Source organism: Aphis gossypii, chromosome 1, assembly GCF_020184175.1.
Source record: "Aphis gossypii isolate Hap1 chromosome 1, ASM2018417v2, whole genome shotgun sequence".
Taxonomy (NCBI): domain Eukaryota; kingdom Metazoa; phylum Arthropoda; class Insecta; order Hemiptera; family Aphididae; genus Aphis; species Aphis gossypii.
The window spans coordinates 21,223,168-21,242,868 of NC_065530.1; the positions used below are offsets into that span (position 1 = coordinate 21,223,168).

At 34.7% G+C, this 19,701-nt stretch overlaps 1 protein-coding gene across 3 annotated transcripts in view; it reads left to right on the top strand.

The window, feature by feature from the left end:
- The window catches only part of LOC114128847 (putative inorganic phosphate cotransporter), a 71,748-nt gene that overhangs the window by 18,717 nt on the left and 33,330 nt on the right, over positions 1-19,701 (top strand). The window contains exons 1-2 of one of the 3 annotated variants that reach the window (XM_027993441.2): positions 5,200-6,048; positions 14,534-15,040. The exons of 1 other annotated variant lie outside the window; for it this stretch is intronic. In XM_027993441.2, the coding sequence (XP_027849242.2) occupies positions 14,632-15,040 (409 nt within the window). In that variant the 5' untranslated portion in view covers positions 5,200-6,048; positions 14,534-14,631. Of the gene's footprint in view, positions 1-5,199; positions 6,049-14,533; positions 15,041-19,701 lie in introns of those variants that run through there. One more of the 3 variants, XM_050198499.1, reaches the window with a different exon arrangement.

Consider the following 19,701-nt stretch of genomic DNA (forward strand, 5'->3'; position numbering starts at 1 on the left):
TGATGACTATCATATAGAGCGACAACCAGAGACTGCAGCGTGCGAAATATGATGCAGAGGCGCACCCGTTAAGTGTGACCGTTATCATCATCGTCGTCCTCGTACATCGGAAATAATAGCCTGCCGGAATAGTGTTTTTCGCACGGGAATATTATAATATATTTATATAATTTGGAAAATGTTACGAAATGAGTTTGTCGCCGTACAATATTATACGTATGGCGCGACTTTCACGGTTTCGCTTAGTTCCCTTCGGTATATTTCACGGTTATGAGTGACTCTTGGGCTTTACGTTCATTGTAAATTAATACAACGAGAGCTTTTCGTTATTCACTATAGTTTATCAATCTTGTAGTGGAAAATACTTGTAGTCGCGGAAAAAAAAAGTATTGAACAGATTCACAGTACTTACTTAAGGAGTTAGGACAATAATGACTTATATAATATTTATTTTATGTGAAACATCTCTGTATAATATTACTTACCACGTATTCTTTGTATTTGTCACGTGTTCTTTGTGTTTGTCACGTGTTGTTCGTGTTTGTCATGCGTTTTATCATGTTCACACGTGAGTTAATTTTTAAATAATAATAAAATCGGATCTAGAATTTTACCGAAAATGCGTCGGTTTTTATTTTGTGAACTTTAACAAAAATAACAATTGTAATATATATATATATATTATTTACAGAATAATGTATCATCCGTTGTTTCACACCTTTTCGTTTTTATTTTCAGTGACTTTACTAATAAAAATTATATCGGTAATATTATTCAGGTAACAACGCCAGATTCAAACATACTCCAACATAATAATATTGTTTTTGCCATATTTTACGATAAAAATACCATTTAATTATATTCTTTCATAATGATAATCAAGGTACATAATTAATTACATTAATAATAATGTATTAAGTATTAGAGAAGACTTTCTTTGCTCTAAAGAAGGCATTAAATTAACATTTTTCATACCGCGTGGACCGTACTTTATATTGTAAAACGGTGACAACTTATTAACTTATATATCTATCAATTTGTAGACATTTCCCACCATCTCTGTATACATTTACTGCCATTGATACGATTTCCTCTTTATATGACAAGACATAAATTCTACAATAAATCATTATTATTAATATTTTTCTCGGACAAAATATAATTTGTAAATTGGTTTTTACAATGAGCATTTAAGCTCTTGTTTATAACTATCGTGGTATAACATGAATATATGAATAGATAAATTATCTACTAGTTTGCCTTTTATAATCAGAAGATCACTATGCTTATAAATTACACTAAAGTTTTGGAAGTATGAAGGAGAGATTACTAGGGATAGAATCAGCAGAGATATTGCTCATGAGTGGATTTATGTGTTTTGAGAGGCGATCATTGTGGTGAACTGGTGACACTTTGAGTTTTGCGATAATTTTATAATAAGTCTACGAAAATACAGTCTTTAATATTTAACACTGTGTCGTATTATTTGATTGTATGTAAAAATATTAATTAAATTTAAAATCATTTTTATTTTTTAACTTCAAATATTAGATATGTATAATGTTTTATTGATGAATCGTTACTATGATGGGGATTTGCTTAAATATTTGGTAAAAATGTAACTGTTGTGATTCAAACGATTTCGCTTCATCTATATTGTGAACAATCTACATAATATCTAGTTTATTATAGATAGATGCAGCAACAATTCGATTAAATATTTTATAATTTTGTCTCAAATCGAAAACTATGCTGTTTAAGTTTAATTAAAATAAATGATGGTGTGACCCTTTATTGAAGACTATTCTTTTTGAGCCTCATTTTTTCATCTTGACTGCATATTATACTACTGTTTAACTAATATTACAGTACTCTATACAAGTGCTATACCAGTAATTGTATAAAATAGCAGGGTCATGTTGCAAAACGGTTTGTTTATACGTGTCGTTTTATCTAACGAATCGGTAAACATATCGGTTGGTAGTATCTTTGCAACTTTGCAAGATACTGCTGAATATATAAGTTGAACAACAAGTATATGGTTGTTTCTGGGTAAAGTTACTTAAGTGTTTATACATATAATATTATATCATATTATACAGATTGATTCATCAAGGAAACTCACCACTTTTTTTCTTTATGATATTAAATTTATTCGAACCCTGATTTTCAGAGTTTTTAAATTTATCTACTTAAACACTATATTTTCAAATACTTAGACTTTCATACCAGTTTGTTTGTTTTTAGTAAGATAGAAAACGGTATAAAAATCGAAATAATTTCAAATGTTGGCCTTAATTTTAATGTACTTAAAATTAAAAAAAAAAAATGAATTTAAATAAATTGACTTTAAAAGGAAAAATAAATCAAGTCGAGTACACCAAATGAATCATACTGTTGCAATCGTCTGTTCTGAATTGGCAAGATACGTATGGGTGTATAATATGATGACGAAAGTTTCTGCACGTATATTCGAATACCAAATTTACGTAAATATCATTATTTATTTCATCGTTCAAACAAGACACTGTCATTACTTGGGTTATAGATACCGGAGTATGGTAAGTGATAAAACAACCCAAATAGGTTAGGTGATGTTTAGGATATGTTCTCAATAACGAGTTGGGTTTTATAAATGTTTTATATGTATATAAATGATATATATTATATATTATGTACACAAAAAGCCTCACGCATAATAAATAAAGTTTATATTTTTTTCGATTTGTATAATGGATACGAACTTTACTTTGTCTTTGTGGAGTTTCGTTGTACGATGTACGTTTATACTTGTACATTATGCGGATGACACGTATAAATTATTATTATTTTGTACGTTTGTGTGATGTGACTGCACTGCGTTGTCCAAACAGTATTGCAATAACGTATATCCATTATTCAGAGACATATTAAGGATGGCACTTTTTTAAATTGATTTATTTTATAATTAAAGTTTATAATTTATACAAAACGCGTCTATCTATAACTTTGCCGCATTGCACATACTACCATAAAAACGCACTTTAAATCAATTATGTGAAAAACGGTTTGATCGAGTATCAAATGTGCGAAGAAAAAGGCTGTATCAAGTATAGATTTACCGGGTGGTGGAAAATATATCTCGATTACCCATTTACTAAGATTCATTATGGAGTACAGTCTATGTATGGTCATCAAACTTATATTGTGGAAGGGACTCCCGACATAGATATGTTGTTTTTCGCGGTCATGACGGCTAACTTTATATCGCTGTCTTAGTGATCATCTTTAATTTTGTTTGATTTAAACAGGGTTTATTTAATACTTATAAATAACCTAATCTAAATGTTGGTATCAAATTATAAGCTAAATAATATATTGAATTATATTCAATTGTGTACCTACGATGCGTTATAGTATAAACACGACATTAGATTACCTGTATATAGGAAATTTTGATATTTTCAGTTGGTCCGTGTTTATAATAAAAAATGATGAAAATCAAGTTAGATAACCTTTTTCCTATTATCCGCAGTGAGCAAGCCGTTCGACTCTAAGCGTTTATCGTTCAACTCTTTTCGAATCGCTGTTCGCGAGTGCGTTAATTATTGCGCATTGCGACTAAATATACATTACCTACGAACCGCAATTCTCACATACGTATATTTGCACGCCAATCATAACTTAAGGTACGATGAAATCCGTCAAACGTTAACCAAAGATTACAATCCGAAGGTGGCGTGTCAAGGTATAAGACGCAATTTACTTGTCATATGTATATTATTAGATTTTTCACATGTTCCTTGTTGTGGATATAGAGTATACACAGTAATATATCATCCTATACGCTTCTGTGCTACCGCAGTTAAGAACCAGTTATACATTATAAGTTGTATTTTGTATGTGTGTAATTAGATAAATTTGTAAAATCCAAGTAAAAATTATTAATGATAATACTCTTGTAACCTTCAAGATCTGTTAATTGTCAGTGGATATTATATAATATGAAACATATAATTTAATTGTGATCCGTGATTAATTACGCTTAAAAAGTATAATTATTGCGATTTTGATGTTGGGAGTAAGTTAACAAAAACATAAACGTTCATACGCAGAACCATTGCAATAACGTCGGCTATATCATTAACGTAAATAATCACAAATATTATATCAGTAAAAATCATTGGTTCAATGTGCGTCTGAATAATAACGTTAAAAATATTCTACGTCGCAATTTCTAGTCCATCGGGACAAAGGTGTAAAGCTGGTACCGATACCGTTCTCCAGCCGGTGTCCATGGACCATGACATATTTTCGGAGGAGTCGCAATATTCTAATTTACGTCTTAAACATAATCGCGTATAATTAGATTATTGTAAATAAAAATATATGTTATTACGCGTACCGTAATATAACCGTCGAATAAAAAAAAAAAATATATTTTTCTAAATTTTTGTTGTCGTTCGTTGCCGTTGCCGACCAAACATCGCGGGATCCGCGTGATCCGGCGGAGGAGGTGGTACACGAATTTCCATTAAAATCCCATTACGCCTCGTCCGCGCGGGGTGGCCGCGGGCGGCACGACGGGGCGGCGGCGAGGACGAGCGGCCCGGACGCGCACCTCCTCGCGCGTAGTACAATCAGTGGCGGCGGCTCGTGCTCAACCTCACGCACGACGCCTCTTAAAAAGTGAAAAAAAAAAAAAAAATAAGCACATGTGCTCGTCGCCGACACGATGCTGCGGACGAGGACAGAGAGTGGAATCAATCCGTCGCCCGCGTCGTCATTATACCGATACGCTCGTATACGTGTATATTATATATATTATGTTTCGTAGTTGGGTACCGTCGTCGTACGCAATAAATAAATAAATAAATAAATAAAAACACATAACGGGGAGGAAAAAAAGAGTGTGGAGGTATGTGCGTGTAAAGGTGTCGGCCGGCGGTGTGCGGAACAAGCGTCGCCGCTGTCGGCGACAGACACGCGAGGCCACACACACCGGTACATGCATTACGGCAGCTCCGGCGTGGGCGGCGGCGGCTGGCGGTGCGGCGCGCGCTCGCGTGTGTGTGTGTGCGAGCCGGCCGCCGATCGATACGCCGGCAGCACGCAAGCGCCGCCGGGGCCGCGCGGCGGCTGAGCGTCGACGGCGGCCGCGCACCGGCGACCAGACAGCCACTGCTGCAGCGAGCAGTCCGTCGCGGCCCTGTGCGCGCTACACCGCCCCGCCGCCGTACCGCCGCCGAGCCCCCGGCGCCCGCCCGCCCTCCGTTGCGGCAGACAGGACGTCCGCCGTCGCTGTCGCGTCGCAGCACGACCACCGCGGTCGCCGTCGACCGGCGGCGCCCGCGCGCTCGTCCATCGCCGCCGCCGCCGCCGCGGACACGGGAGCGCGCGCGCGCGAATTCCCTGCTCCGCGGTCTCACCCGTCCGCGGGCCAGCATCAACGGGGCGCCGCCACAGAACGGGCGGGCAGGAGCGTCAAGCCAGCAGCCGCCGACCAACCAACGACAGCGGTGTCGTCGTCGTCGCCGTCGCCGTCGCCGTCGTCGTCGTCGTCGTCGTCGTGTAAGGTTCGCGCGCGCAGTGTCCCTCTGGCCGTCGTCCGAGTTGTCGCCGCCGCCGCCGTCGTCGTTGTCGTTTCCGCGTTTTCGTCCGACCGACGTCGCGTGTGCCGTCGCGTGTGGCGGGCGCGCCGCCCGGTCGCTCATTACCCTCCCCTGTGTGTGTGTGTGTGTGTGCAACACAGCTGAGCGCAGCCGGCCGACGACGCTGACAACCACCACACTTTGTGCCGCCGACATGTGCTCGTACCGTGGCCGGTGCCGGTCCGAAAGTCTGCCGCTGACCGACACGATCGACGTGTGCACAGTAGTGTGTCCGGCTCAAAGGTCTCACAGTCCGTTGTCGTCGTCGTCCTGTTGAACGCGTCCGATCAGGTAGTGTCGTCTCTCGAAACTCGGAAAACCGTACCACTCCGTACCACCGTCTCCTGCTGCACGTACCGTTGCGCCGCACCGAACGCCACTCGATACGACCGACGGCCGTTTTCCCGACCAAGCACGTGTGAGTCGTTTTTATCTCCTCTTTCTGCCGTTTTCCTTCCTCTTGTATTTTTTGTGTTTCTTTTTATCTCTCTCGTTCACCGTCTCCCCACCTCACAGCCTTTCCACGTTGTTCACATAATGTTATTAACTATATAGTTTTATTGATAAGTATGTTTTTTTAACTATATTGTTGTTACGGCACAACCGGCTCGCGCCACTCATTACATAGATGGGTTTCTACTTATGTATTATAGGTACCTATACGCATTTATATTCGTGGTTTAACATACGCCCAGCCCGCTCAAATCGATCGTCGCGCCCATATTTCCTTTTATTTTTATTATGATTATATTGTGTTTTTTGTTTACTTTTTCCCCACTGCGGTGTTTCCGATTAAACACGTTTTTGGAGGAGATACTCGCCTTATTAATGCACACGATATTTATTTACTTAGGGGTTGAGGACCCGATACTACAATTCACACACACAAAAAAAAACAAAGGGCTTAAAGTACATACCAACGCTTGAGACGATTTTATATTTTGTTATAAAATAATATTATAATATATTGTGTATGTCTCGCGCTGTCGACACTATATTTTTATGACGCGTGTACTGAATTATAATATTTATCACATTATTTACGCGTTTAATAATACAGTATTGTAACGTTTTGCCGAGTTGCGGTAGAACTTTATACGTATATGATTTTATAATAAAATTATATATATACATTAGAAACTTGGATATCGTTCGAGTTTCATACTAATTACACTCGTCGTTGTCGTTGTCGTTGTTGTTTGTTCTTCTGTTAAAGTTTCTTCAAAGAAGTCTGTTGTTTTTTTTTTTTTTTTACCACGATCTGAAACATAGATTTGGTTTGTTGCACTGTGAACCGACCTAACAGACAAAACTCAAAATATCACGTTTTGCAAAAACAAAAAAAATCCGTAAATCGTCGTCACGCGCGCATTTTCGTCGAGTGACATAATAATATATTTACACTATCGTTTCCGGCGTCTTTACGACTCGCTACCCGCCGTGAAAAAAAAAACACGTTCACCACCCCGAATCTCGGTATACAAGTTATTATACTATTTTAATGGTTTAGATTAGTTAGAATTGCTCGTATACAACTCATTTTCGTTTAAACGTTTACTGCAATATCGGTAAAGTGTACATAGATACTATATCATATGTTTAAATACGTCTTTTTGACTGGCGCATGATGATTATACGTAGAAAATTGAACACTTGCCAAGTGTTAAACAATTCACCTGCTAAATAACACTCATCCGTTTTATTTATTTATTTTTTCGATGTAACTTAGATACGGTTGGAATCAAGACGATTTTCTTTATTTTCCATTTTTTCCACATTTTTAGGTTAAAAAATTGTTAAAGTATGCACATAGAACGTTATCGCTCACAAATATGTTTTTATTTTTTTTCTCGTGCTTCTACAAAAAGAAAACTCCTTTGTCGTGTACATTGTACACATTGTTTTCTAGAAAATTACTTAGGTGTAATTTTAATGGATACAACACTTACCTACCATTATTCAAGAGAATATTTCAAATTGCCGTTGTCACCTAAACAATGAGCTACCTAATTAATTTACTAACATTTGTTAGATACAATTATTTTCATAACGCATTAAACACGTAACCGAAATTTTTCTCGAATAATAACACTATATAGGTACAGCAACCAATTCGTTTGTTTCTAAAACAGTAATTCAAATATTTATTGCTTTTGTAATAAATAATAATTCACATTAATTTTAATATACTTTCATAAATTTACGAGCTTGTTTAAAAAGTTATTGCTATCACATGTATAATTATTCTATAAATATACAATGACAAAACATTTTCAGTATGAAAAATAGTGAACCGAGTAAATAATTTACTTACTTTTTTTTATAAATCTTTCCCGGGACGATGAATAATTATTGTGAAATTCTGTATGATTTTCTTTTTGATGATACGTTCCGTGTATGTACTTGTAGTTGCAAAGGATTCATAAAGTAAAAAATGAATTGCTCACGTCACGCAACTAAGGTTTTTAAAGGTAGATATAGCATTTAAAGCTCTGTTTAATTCTGAAAAAGCTCAAAAGTTATTATTTAAATGTTTATATGTTTCCTTAACTCAACATTTTGTCAACTAAACTAATATTATTTTATTTACATCGTTTAAGTTGCTTTTAAAATAATTTGAGTTTATTTTAGTTTATAAAGAAAAAAAAATTGATGGGTAATTATGTTATTATGAACAGAAATTTAAATTAAACTTCAAACTGATGAATTTTTGTATTTGTTCTGCAATAGTTTTGATATTTTACAATAGAATTATTCATCAAGACAGTACTCTACGTTTCTGTCTATTAAGAATTTGAATTTCACAAAAAAAGAATAATTATATTTGATTAGCTAAAATCAATTTACACATTGATATAATATTTTAATGTATTAAACACATTCTGTGTATATTACTGTTTATAATACTACGAATTCTGTTTACTTACATTCTGGGAAGTAAGGAACACAAAAGCAAAGTTATTATTTGTTTTAATCCTTTGGAGAAGTTGCATTTTCAATAGACACATTGTTGTGGACTTTGGCACCACTAAATTTAACTTAACAAGTAAAGTTTTACGAAAATGTTGTGTTATTATTACTTATTAATATAATAGACCAAGTTTTATTTCCAAATGATAGTCAAATGTAAAATAATAAATAATAATATAATTATTTTTGTTTTTGTGTAGAAATTTGATAATACTATTATGCATGTTCACAACATCAGCATTGTTATTATTTTATACATATTTTTTATGTTGTGTTTGTTTAAGTCAAACAACGGGGTCGAGGATTTAACCGAGGGATTATTTCAATCGAATACGTGTTTTAGGGATGTGCTCAAACACGTTGTTGCTTATGGCATAGTATTAGTCTTTTTGGATGATATTATTTATACCGTCGACGTGACTACATACTATTATTTTGATATTATTATGGTACGCGCGTAGCTACATCATATCTACGATTTGCGTACACAACAAATTATTCATAGTGACTTGAGTGTTTTAGGGAGCATAAGATCACAGTGCTCAAATTGAGGGGGGCCCAAGAGGACGGAGTCTCTCTTCTTGTAAAATATTATTTTTGCGTATCGCTTCTAATTATATCCTAATTGATAAGATAGTTAAATATCGAGGTACGCATATTTTTTATGTATATATATATATATATATACTTTTACATCCTACTTTTAATTTTTTCCCTCATCAAGCACTTAGTAGAGTTGATAGTATCTGTGTGTGTATGTATTATTATTATTTTTTTTTTTTGGAATATTTCATGGGAAATTTAATATCTGTGAACTTGAACAACGATTGACGTATCCGCGTATCGATTTCGTGACCCGGCGAGACCTGCGACTGATCGCATTATTATTATTTATATACAGCGTATGGTCTTAAAGACGAAGATCGAACAGGCTTATGTATTGTCTGGTCTGTAGAACTCGTGACAAAAATACAACTGTAATACGAAAATATCACGTGCACGTATATTCATTAGACGAAGGGGAGAGTGAACCGAATAGTGTCAATTGGCAACGCGCAACTTCGGTGTGTAGGAAGTGGGCTTGTACGAGGGTTGGAGGGGAGTACTTTCCCAACTCATCCATCATAAAAATACATCAGAGTCCCCGCGATCTGCAGGTCTACACACCGGCGCGTGACGTTTGGTGTTGTGATTTCATACTTCGCCTTTCGCCTTTATATATTTTTTTCCTTACATCTCGCGTTCGTCGACGCCCTCGCGACAAGCCGCTGTTTGCGAAAAAAATGTTTCCAATACGTTTCAAACTCACCTGCCTGCCCCCACCGCACTGCAAATCCATCGTCGGTGACGCTGTCACACGCGCTACCTCTATAATTATGAATAATTATAATATTGATGTATCTGTTGTGATATTATATTTTACATCTCAGTCGTGTAATATTCTCCAAAATGTACAAAAAAAAAAAAAAAAAAACCGCGTAGGTTTTTTACACGGTCCCAATATAATAATATGATGTTGTTATTATTATTATTACCGACGTTCGGGTCGAGCGAGACGCACGTCGATACATCGGCAAACGACCGACTTTGAATATTGTAATAGCGTGACGAATTTCGTTCGGGCCACAATGTACTACGTAGTTTATACGTATATAATAATATATTATAATATATTATAATGTTTGTCGTGTAAAAATATGATGTCGGACCTCGTCAATAATATTAACAATAGTATATACGACGTATACTATTTTATATTATCATAATGTTATGCGTCACAGAATTAGTGTATAGGCACACACACCTATATTTATATATCGCGTATACTGTACGGTCGATTCGCGACGAATTTATCTCTCGAGTCGCGATTATAATAATAATAATAATAATAATAATAATGATAATATGATTAATATGATTACCGCGTCCGTGCAGCAGGCGCGTTGAACTGAGCGTTTCGGTTTCAAGGTTAAAAATCTTTGCACTCGCACATCGGCCAAACACAATAAAATATTACAATGCACACAACACACACACACACCACACACTATACTTAAAAACATAATAATATTACACAGCTCCCCTTCGGGAATCGCAATAATTGGTTTTTTGCGTTTTAAATATTATAATAATTACACCGTGGCCGTACCTATATAATATTACACCGCCGACGGGCACCGAGGCACATGACGCCGCGCATTGCTTGCTAGGTATATGCAAATCGTGCGATTTGGAACGCGAGCACGAAGAAAACTACGTCGGAGGAGAAGGCAAAAAAAAAAACAACACCCCTCGACGGTCTCCTCGTATATAATGTATGTTATATACAACGGCGGCTTACGTTACAATATCACATTAACCCGTTCGCGTTTTATACGGTAGCAGAGAGAGAGCTGTGGTGCAGGTCGGGCGCGGGCCCCGTGAACGAGATTTCGGTCGATAACGAAACCGAAAAGCTCGGCCGGAAATCAAATTTCAGCCGTCGAACTCGCATAGTTGCCGGGGCTGCACGCGAGACTTTCGCCTGTCCGTCAAATGATCCGCGACCGGGGGCCGATTTCAAAAGCTTTTGTTTGCGATAATGACGTGTGCGGATATGCGTTGTTTATATCGTAACAAAATACGCTCTGACCGCCCCCGCCGCCACCGCCGCCGCGACCCGCGACCTTACCTTAACGTTAATTATATTAACGTTTATTTCATAATAATTATTATTGTCCGATAAAAACTCGTTTCGTAATAATTATAATATTTTAATAATAACATATTTTGCGATGCACGTGAAAGAAACCGCTTTTCGCCCTCCGACAACGGGTAATTACACCTATCCGAGCTTTTGTGTCTCGAAAACCTCTCGGCTCCGCACAAATATAATATATTATACGGTTTTTTCCTGTTTTTATTTTTTTTTTTTTTACCCTAAATCCGACCTACCCCTCCACAGGAATCGCCAGCAACTGTTTTGTTTTCTTAAGCGTCGGACTGGCGAAATTTAATTGCGTTTCGCCACTGCACTCCGCGTGTACCTCGTTAACTACGCGGGCCCCCTGTTGTATACCATATAACAATATATCTCTAATGTTTGTTTTGCCGGACGTGTTATTTTTTTCCTCAAAGGGTCAACTTTGCCGCTCTGTGCGCAAATAATCGTGTCCGGCGAGAGATTTTTGTTCTTGGGTCGACCTCCAGGTCAGAGTTGTCCTTACCACTAATATTCTCATAATATTGTGTTATAGACTTGACCAATAATCCTGACGACCGCTATATATTATGATCGATATGAACGGTTTGTCATACGGATTTATAGCGGTAGTTTTGTCTCGCAATTATACGACATATAATTTAGTGTAGGCTATAAGCTTCTGAATATTCGTAATAGCGTTTTTGTTTTCCCACTTATACGATTTTAAATGTTTCAGTTTTCCGAGTTATTTGATTTAGTTGGATTTGTAATTTGCGCATTACTAATCCATGAAATAAATTTGACCTAATTACAATATTGTTTGTCTTACATGTATAAAATACTCATCAACAATATTTTGTATCATATTAAAATTTAATTTTAACAAATTTAAAATCGTTATCCCGCAAACAAAAAGTTGGTTGTTGTACAAAATATAAATACACAGAGAGTAAACGCGTGGTTGTTGAAAGTGCATAATATATACATATTTTTCAGTAAAAAATGCACTTAATATTATTATGCTGGTACATTTTCAAAAAATTATATTTAAATGAGATGGTGGTAATATCGTACTTACACCGCATCTTAATAAATTTTATAAATAAAATATTATATTTGTCATAGAGTAGAATGACATCAAATGACGCAACTTAAAGTTACAAAATAAAAATAAAAAATGGCGACTATTTATTCTTTCTCGTATTCGATTTTCGTGTATAATGTTATTACTACTGTGCGAATAATTGAATTCGACGTTTTAATAAACACTTTTACACCTAAACGTGCAAAAACGATTCCATTATTTTTCACAGGAATTAAATGTATACAAAACATGTATAGAAATATATTCAGATGAAAATTTAGTACAGTTTTTTCATTTATATTTTTACGATGAATCTAAACTAAATATCGTGTGCATACAAGGAAATAAATTAGTTAATTTTCGATTAAATCGATATTTTTTATGTTTTTATTTTTCTAAGCTTGCGTGACTATTTGCAACCGAAATGTTTTATCCACGTATAAAACACCGTTAAAATATAATCTATAATCATCTGAATCTGCAATGATGTACGGTGAAATTTATGATAATGATGATGATAATATAATAATTATAATATTACCGACGTTTTGCCAGCTCTCTAATTGTCAATTCAGCCGTGTAATTACCGTCTGAGCAATTATCGCATATTGCGTAAATTAGCGACAACACGTCAGAATGCGTATTTGGATTTCCCGATGCTGGAGTGTACTATGTCTTGTACGTGATTTATAAGAGTAATATCCTTATTAATATACCCATATTTTTCCTCAGTGCGCGTTGTGCCGTAATAACATTGTTTAGATAGTATAAATAAATTTATAGTATCGATTGTAATAATTTTATATTATATGATATAAATAATATGTTTGTGTGTGTTTGTGTGTACGATGCGTCCATCATTAATGTGACTTAAACACATCGTCTGCAATGAGTTAACTACGTACATTTTATGTCGTGCTGTAGGTACATATTAATAATATCGGACGACTAATATAATATGTGAAAGCACGTCGCCAATCCCCAGCTGTGGAATTTGCATTGGAAAACCGGGCGCAGTAAGGTATACGAGGTAATAAATACGTGGCAAACGAGTTGTGTCAAGACGGAAATTTAATCAGAGTTTTACAAATGTGCACGACTCGAAATAATAATATACGCAATTTAATATATTCATAATATTTCATTGCTGCGTTTTCTGCTACAATTTATTTCACAGTATATGTTGAATTACCGCGAAATTTGTCACTTTATATTATACAAATTCGTAAGTTTCCGATTATTATTTGGGTTCGCTCGCTGTTTTCATAAACCAACGTCGACGAGCACAATAAACGCGAATTCTTAAGATTCGCCGACAACGGACGAAGGAGTTACGATTCTAGTGTAGACATACAATTTAAAAATCAGATTCTTAAACTCGTAGACTAAGTTAATTATCGAAGGCGTTGCATACTGTCCTCGTCGAGACAATTTTCAAGCGAACTCGGAATGGAGGTTTCTTAGTAAAATTACACGAATTTGGCTAAGTCGTGCGCGCACTGATACACACACATATTATAATAAAATATAAATGGCGGTTACACTAGTTTTATCGGTACATATTTATGATTTTGAAAAAAAATATATATTTTATTCAAAGTTTGAAAAACTAACAGTTCGTGTATAGTTTGTTGATTTATATCGCAACGTTAGAGAAAGTTCAGACCACGTCGAGGTGCCAAGTGAACGGCCCCGCAAACGTGCGGTGCATAGAGAATTTTTTTTTCAAAACCCATAAAAATGTATCGACAAATGAGTGTGACCAATTTAAATCGATCTGGACCAATCCGTTATTATGTGTGCAGTACGAGTCAGACTGATTGGCTGGGCGGTGCGAATAATAAGTACGTCGTCCAGGAATCGGATGTTACCGATTACCTATATTGTTTAACCATTAAAACCGCGACAGTATTAAGCAATAATGACGTTTAAGATTTTTTTTTTTTTTTTCATAACGACGAGTACATCTGTACTTTCGATTAGTTACACACTACATGTAGAGACCGCACCGCCGTGAACGGTTTTAAGTGCCGACCCGTCGGACGTCGACTGTACACACATAATATCATATCGGCCTTTGGGGGCATTTTCACGTCGGACCTGCAAAGTTTTTGACCAGACTGTGTGGCGTGTGTGTGTGCGTGCGTGTGGTGTGTGTGTATGTAGACAGCGCTGTACTGCACAGCGATGGCGGGCTGATGACCAATGCGCTGTAACGGATTCGGCGGAAGGAGCTGGCCATCGTCTGGCGGCGGTCCGCGCTGATGTCCGGCCGCAGATGGGATGGAGGCGGCGGCTGCGGGATAGAGTCCGAGGAGGAGGAGGCCGGTGTCGGCCTCATGTCCGGCGTGCACGTGGCCGTCCGTCACCGGCGGGACGTCGTCGTCGAGGAGGAGGAGGAGGAATCGTCGTTCGGCGGCCGGCCGGCGTCCGTCAAATACGCCGGCGGCAGCTGTTCAGGTGGCTGCGGCCGCGGTGGAAGTGGCGCCAGCGGCAGCGGCGGCTGTGCCGGCGGGTGTCCCGGACCGTCGTCGGCGTCGTCGTCGCCCGCGTGCTGTCCCAACAACCGGACTTCCGGTGCCAAGCATATGCTGGTCTGGAGTCAGCCGGAACTGGACGATTTGACGGCCGCGGACCACAACGGGTACAGCCACCGGCCCGTGCCGGCTAAAGGTATATTAATATCTACGCACGTCTTTCGTAGTATTGTTATTAATGTATTATATGATTGCGCTGCGTTCGAGTTGAGTTCCTCCCGTTTCACTCTAGTCGATCGGTATTTTAATATTACATATTATAATATGTTTATCGACTGCAAATTTTGCAGATTTGAAACCGTTTAGTAGGACGTTTCAGCGATGACATTTTTTAGTATTAATTATTCTCAAGAAGAATAATGCTATTGATTAAAAAAAAGGGTATAGATGTTATGTGATTATACACAAAAGTGAGATAACTAAATAGTATTGCAAATGTAATGATTTGATTACGTATACGATAATTATATTATTGAACTTTATATTATGTAGCTTAGTCGACTTTTTTATTTTAAACTAATCAAACAATTATCGCTTGCTGATGGGAAGGACGAGAACAAGTGTTTCTGATTTTATCTTAAAAAAGTAGAAAGAGATAAAAATATGTTACTATGAATATTTCTTATTTATACCTTTTATAGGTAAGATCCGATTTAAGCTTTTATTTATAGACACGCCCAACTTATTTAATGAAAGAACAGCTGGTATAGAAATCAAATTAAGTGTAAAATTAAATAATATGGTAAATCTATCGTAAGACAAAACATGATTGTTTAATTAATGTGGTCTATGATGATGGACCAGCGTGCAATTAATTATTCGTTACTATCTGTATATATTATATCTTCTCACTGAATTGATTCAGCATTGGACAACATTCGTTTCCGATAAATTTGAAATCTTGTGCTGAATATTTAACAGTAGTTGAGTACTCGCCTTAACGTTTACTTCATTAATGTATTTAATATTAAATAATATAATTTTCCAACGCTCGACGAGGTTTCGGAAAATGCATCGAAACAATTTTAAGTTATATCAAATTAAATCTTTTTATGAATATATATTAAATAACTTTACTAGTACACCGTGTACACCTCTTATTCCTATATAGACGCCTTGTCAAAAATGTGTTACACCACCAACTAGACAAATATTATTGTTGAACTCAGGTGAAATATTATATAATTATAATGATTCTTTGAAATTAATTCAACACTCAACATTGATTGTTCTATAATAAATATTATATAATAGAGTGCCTATAGATATTATACGTATTATTTATACAAAGCTGAAATGTTCTGGAGCTTCGAAATTCGTATAATAAATTTTATTATTAAGTTGAGGTAATATAATAAAATTGAATCCTATTTCACGCAAAGTGCCAGAGTATTTCAGTTTTGGTTAAAATTGTCTATAGTTATGTTATTATATTTAAACTAGAGCAGACATTAAATATGCACACCCTGCATTGTTATAGAAAAATCGAAAATCTTTTATTTTCCTCTGATGCTTATTTAAAAAATCACATACTGAAACAACATACATCCGTAAATCCGTTGTCTTGGAGTCACCAATGCCACAGTTTTAAGCTCGGTCGATGAAAACTATATTATAAGTTAGTAGAACACGGCGAAAGATACCAGTCATATGTGTACTCTGTACGTCTGTATTGTCTTTTGCCATTATTTATTTTGATTTTGACGTATATTCTGATATTCATCACATTATGGCGTAATAGTATGAATATTAATTATTATAAAGCGCGCGATAAGTAAGTTTATTTCGGTACGAGAGACTTATGCCCGCCGGACGAAGCGAAGCGATGATCGGTCATGTGCAAACGACCTCGAAACAGTTTCACGTTGTGCCAAATTTTTTTTTTTTTTTTGAAAAAAATCACTGTCAATGTTGACTTGGCCAATAACTACTCGATCATCTAAAGTGTGTACGCATCCTGATGATTTTATTTCGACATTTTCCTAACAATGGTGTTTATTATAAATCCCATTTTTCCTTTCTCATTATCTACAACATTACTCTAGCCTATCGCTATTATCCAATTACATTTGGCACTCGGATAAAATTGGATTTGTGAGGAAACAATAATCCCAGAATGCTGCAGTTCAATTAAAACGTATTTCCACTTTCGCCGTCGTCGTGTTGCCAATTTGTGTAGACCAATATAAATCTCAATTCTCCATTCAGTTCATCAGCTTAAATTACTTGAACAGTATTTTGATTTGAAGTTATTTAGTCTAGTTATTACTTATTTTCAAAAGAAATGAGTATGGTTTCAAGTTTACATTTTTTTAACGTTGGATTTAAAGAAAATACAATTCAACATAATACAATACAACAAATAAACATTTAGTAAAAATAACAAAAAACATTTTATTATGTATCATATCAATGCTAATTTAGTGAAAAAATATTAAATTTAACTATATCATAATAGGTATTAGGTGTATGTATATTATATACATATTATATATATTTATATAATTTATCTAACTTTATTAATTCAACGTTTAAATATAATAATTGAAACCGTTATTTGTTAGTATATAAGTGAAAATAGAGGATGACTATAAAACTATAATCACAATAATAATTATATTGTGTAATATTATAATAATACAACTATAGATATGAACATATAATATTATAGTCATAGTATCAATGTTAATAAATAATAAACAATCATATCAGTATCCATACACTCAAATTATTCTTAGCTTCTCAAGTGGACAATGTTTGTATTTTCACTTTATTTTATTATTGAAAAAATATATTATCATAAACTAAAAAAAAATACTAACATTTAATAATAAATGCCTGCGTTTTATCGTTGAGATCAACGGAGATATTTTCGTTATTATCCAATCATTATTATTTCTTTCTTATTTCTTATCTAGATTATTTTCGAACCATTTGTCAAACGACTGAAATTTTATCCTAATGTGTATTCCATTAACATTTATATATATATTAGTATATAAGTATATAACCGATCAAACTCAAACTTTAATAGCAGAATCTGCCGCTTCCAACTTAAACATTTTTTTTTTTTTTATAATTCTACTATATAACTCCGTAAAATTATTCATTTTATTATTCATAAAATAATAAATTACTTTATCGTTAACTTAACCCTAGTTATATATATATATATATATACATATTGAATTGAGTTACAACTTAAATGAGTTTAATATACATGTTTAATAGCTTATAGTTCTATAGTTATATTAAATTAAAAGTTATAATCCTTGACGTACTATATTGTCATATTAATTATATGATAGAGTATATAGGTTATCAAAATTATTTCTGTAACTACTTGTGACGTATTTCATATAAGTAAACAATAATTGTTCATATTTAGACGTTCAACCGAGTATAATTCAATATATTATTATATATTGATACTGATTTTATACGTGTATAATGTGTTTAACGTATATAGGTATGCGTTCGGATAAAATATAAACCTATTTTGAACTTAAAGTTGAACGCAGCTACGTTTTAATCAGTTTAAAAAAAATTGTTTTTGCTAAGTCTGGTCTAAATTAAACAATTGGACGTTCAAAGCTACAGAAAAGTAGTTATACTGCAGAATTGATAGTTTCATTGTCGCTTTTGGTATGATCTAATAGATTAAATTGATAGATACATTTGTGTATAATATGGATATAGATCACCGTTTTGCGACTTTTAGACGAGGATGAAGCGGATACAATTATAACGTTCAAGACTTCCGACAAACTTAACTTGTTAAAAGTTTCCAGTAAATTCAGAGAAGTAAACTTCAAGGACTGACAACTATATTACTGTATACAAAATTAAATAGAATTTTACACTTTGATTTGGTATTTGAAAAATATATCACTAAACGAATCAAAGTGATATATTTTTCTTAAACATTTTTTTCTCGTATTTTCGCAAATTGAATATTTTATGCCACACACTACACTTATAAAATTAGTTGAATACTAGACATTGTTATTTTTAAAATCTTCATTTTCCTGGACGATATAATAAAAAAAAATATATTTATATATTATCATTTTTCCATTAGGTACTTAAAACTATATTTTTGATTGTTATTATTATTGGTAAATTTAAAATAACAAATTCAAATATATTAATATTATTTTATAAATTTGTTATCGACACAAATTTATAGTAACTATATTATTAGGAAGGCCAATAACCTTAATGCAGTACTCAGAAGTCAGAATACTGGATTGTACGAGTAGTAACTTGATTTTTGATTGGTTATAAGAAGAGATTCAATAACTATAATCATCAATAATTATTAATAACCAAATTTAATATTTTCAATTTTAAATACAACATGTAAAATACATAATTTGGCTGTTCATGTCTGGCGTTCTAGTAAATAGTGTAAATCCGTTTCATCAATTTGCATAATAATAATAATAGAATATGCTACCAGTTTTAGGTGCTGCATAAGGTCTAAAGTTTTCTCAGTGCTATTAATAACTTGAAACAAACTAATTTTGTAAAGCATAAAGCATAAAACATAAACAATATTAATATATTATATATATTATACATTATGTAACCCTTTAAAACTTACCACTCCTGATATACTTATTATATATTAATGAAATAAAAATATTTTTTTGTAACTCATTCACATGACATCATAATTTTCATAATTAAGGCCATAAAAACACTTTATTATTATTCAACCTCTAATTACTTTATTTAATTACTATGCACGGTTTTTGTGTTTTAAACTGATCTTTTTTAAAATGATCGTCATTA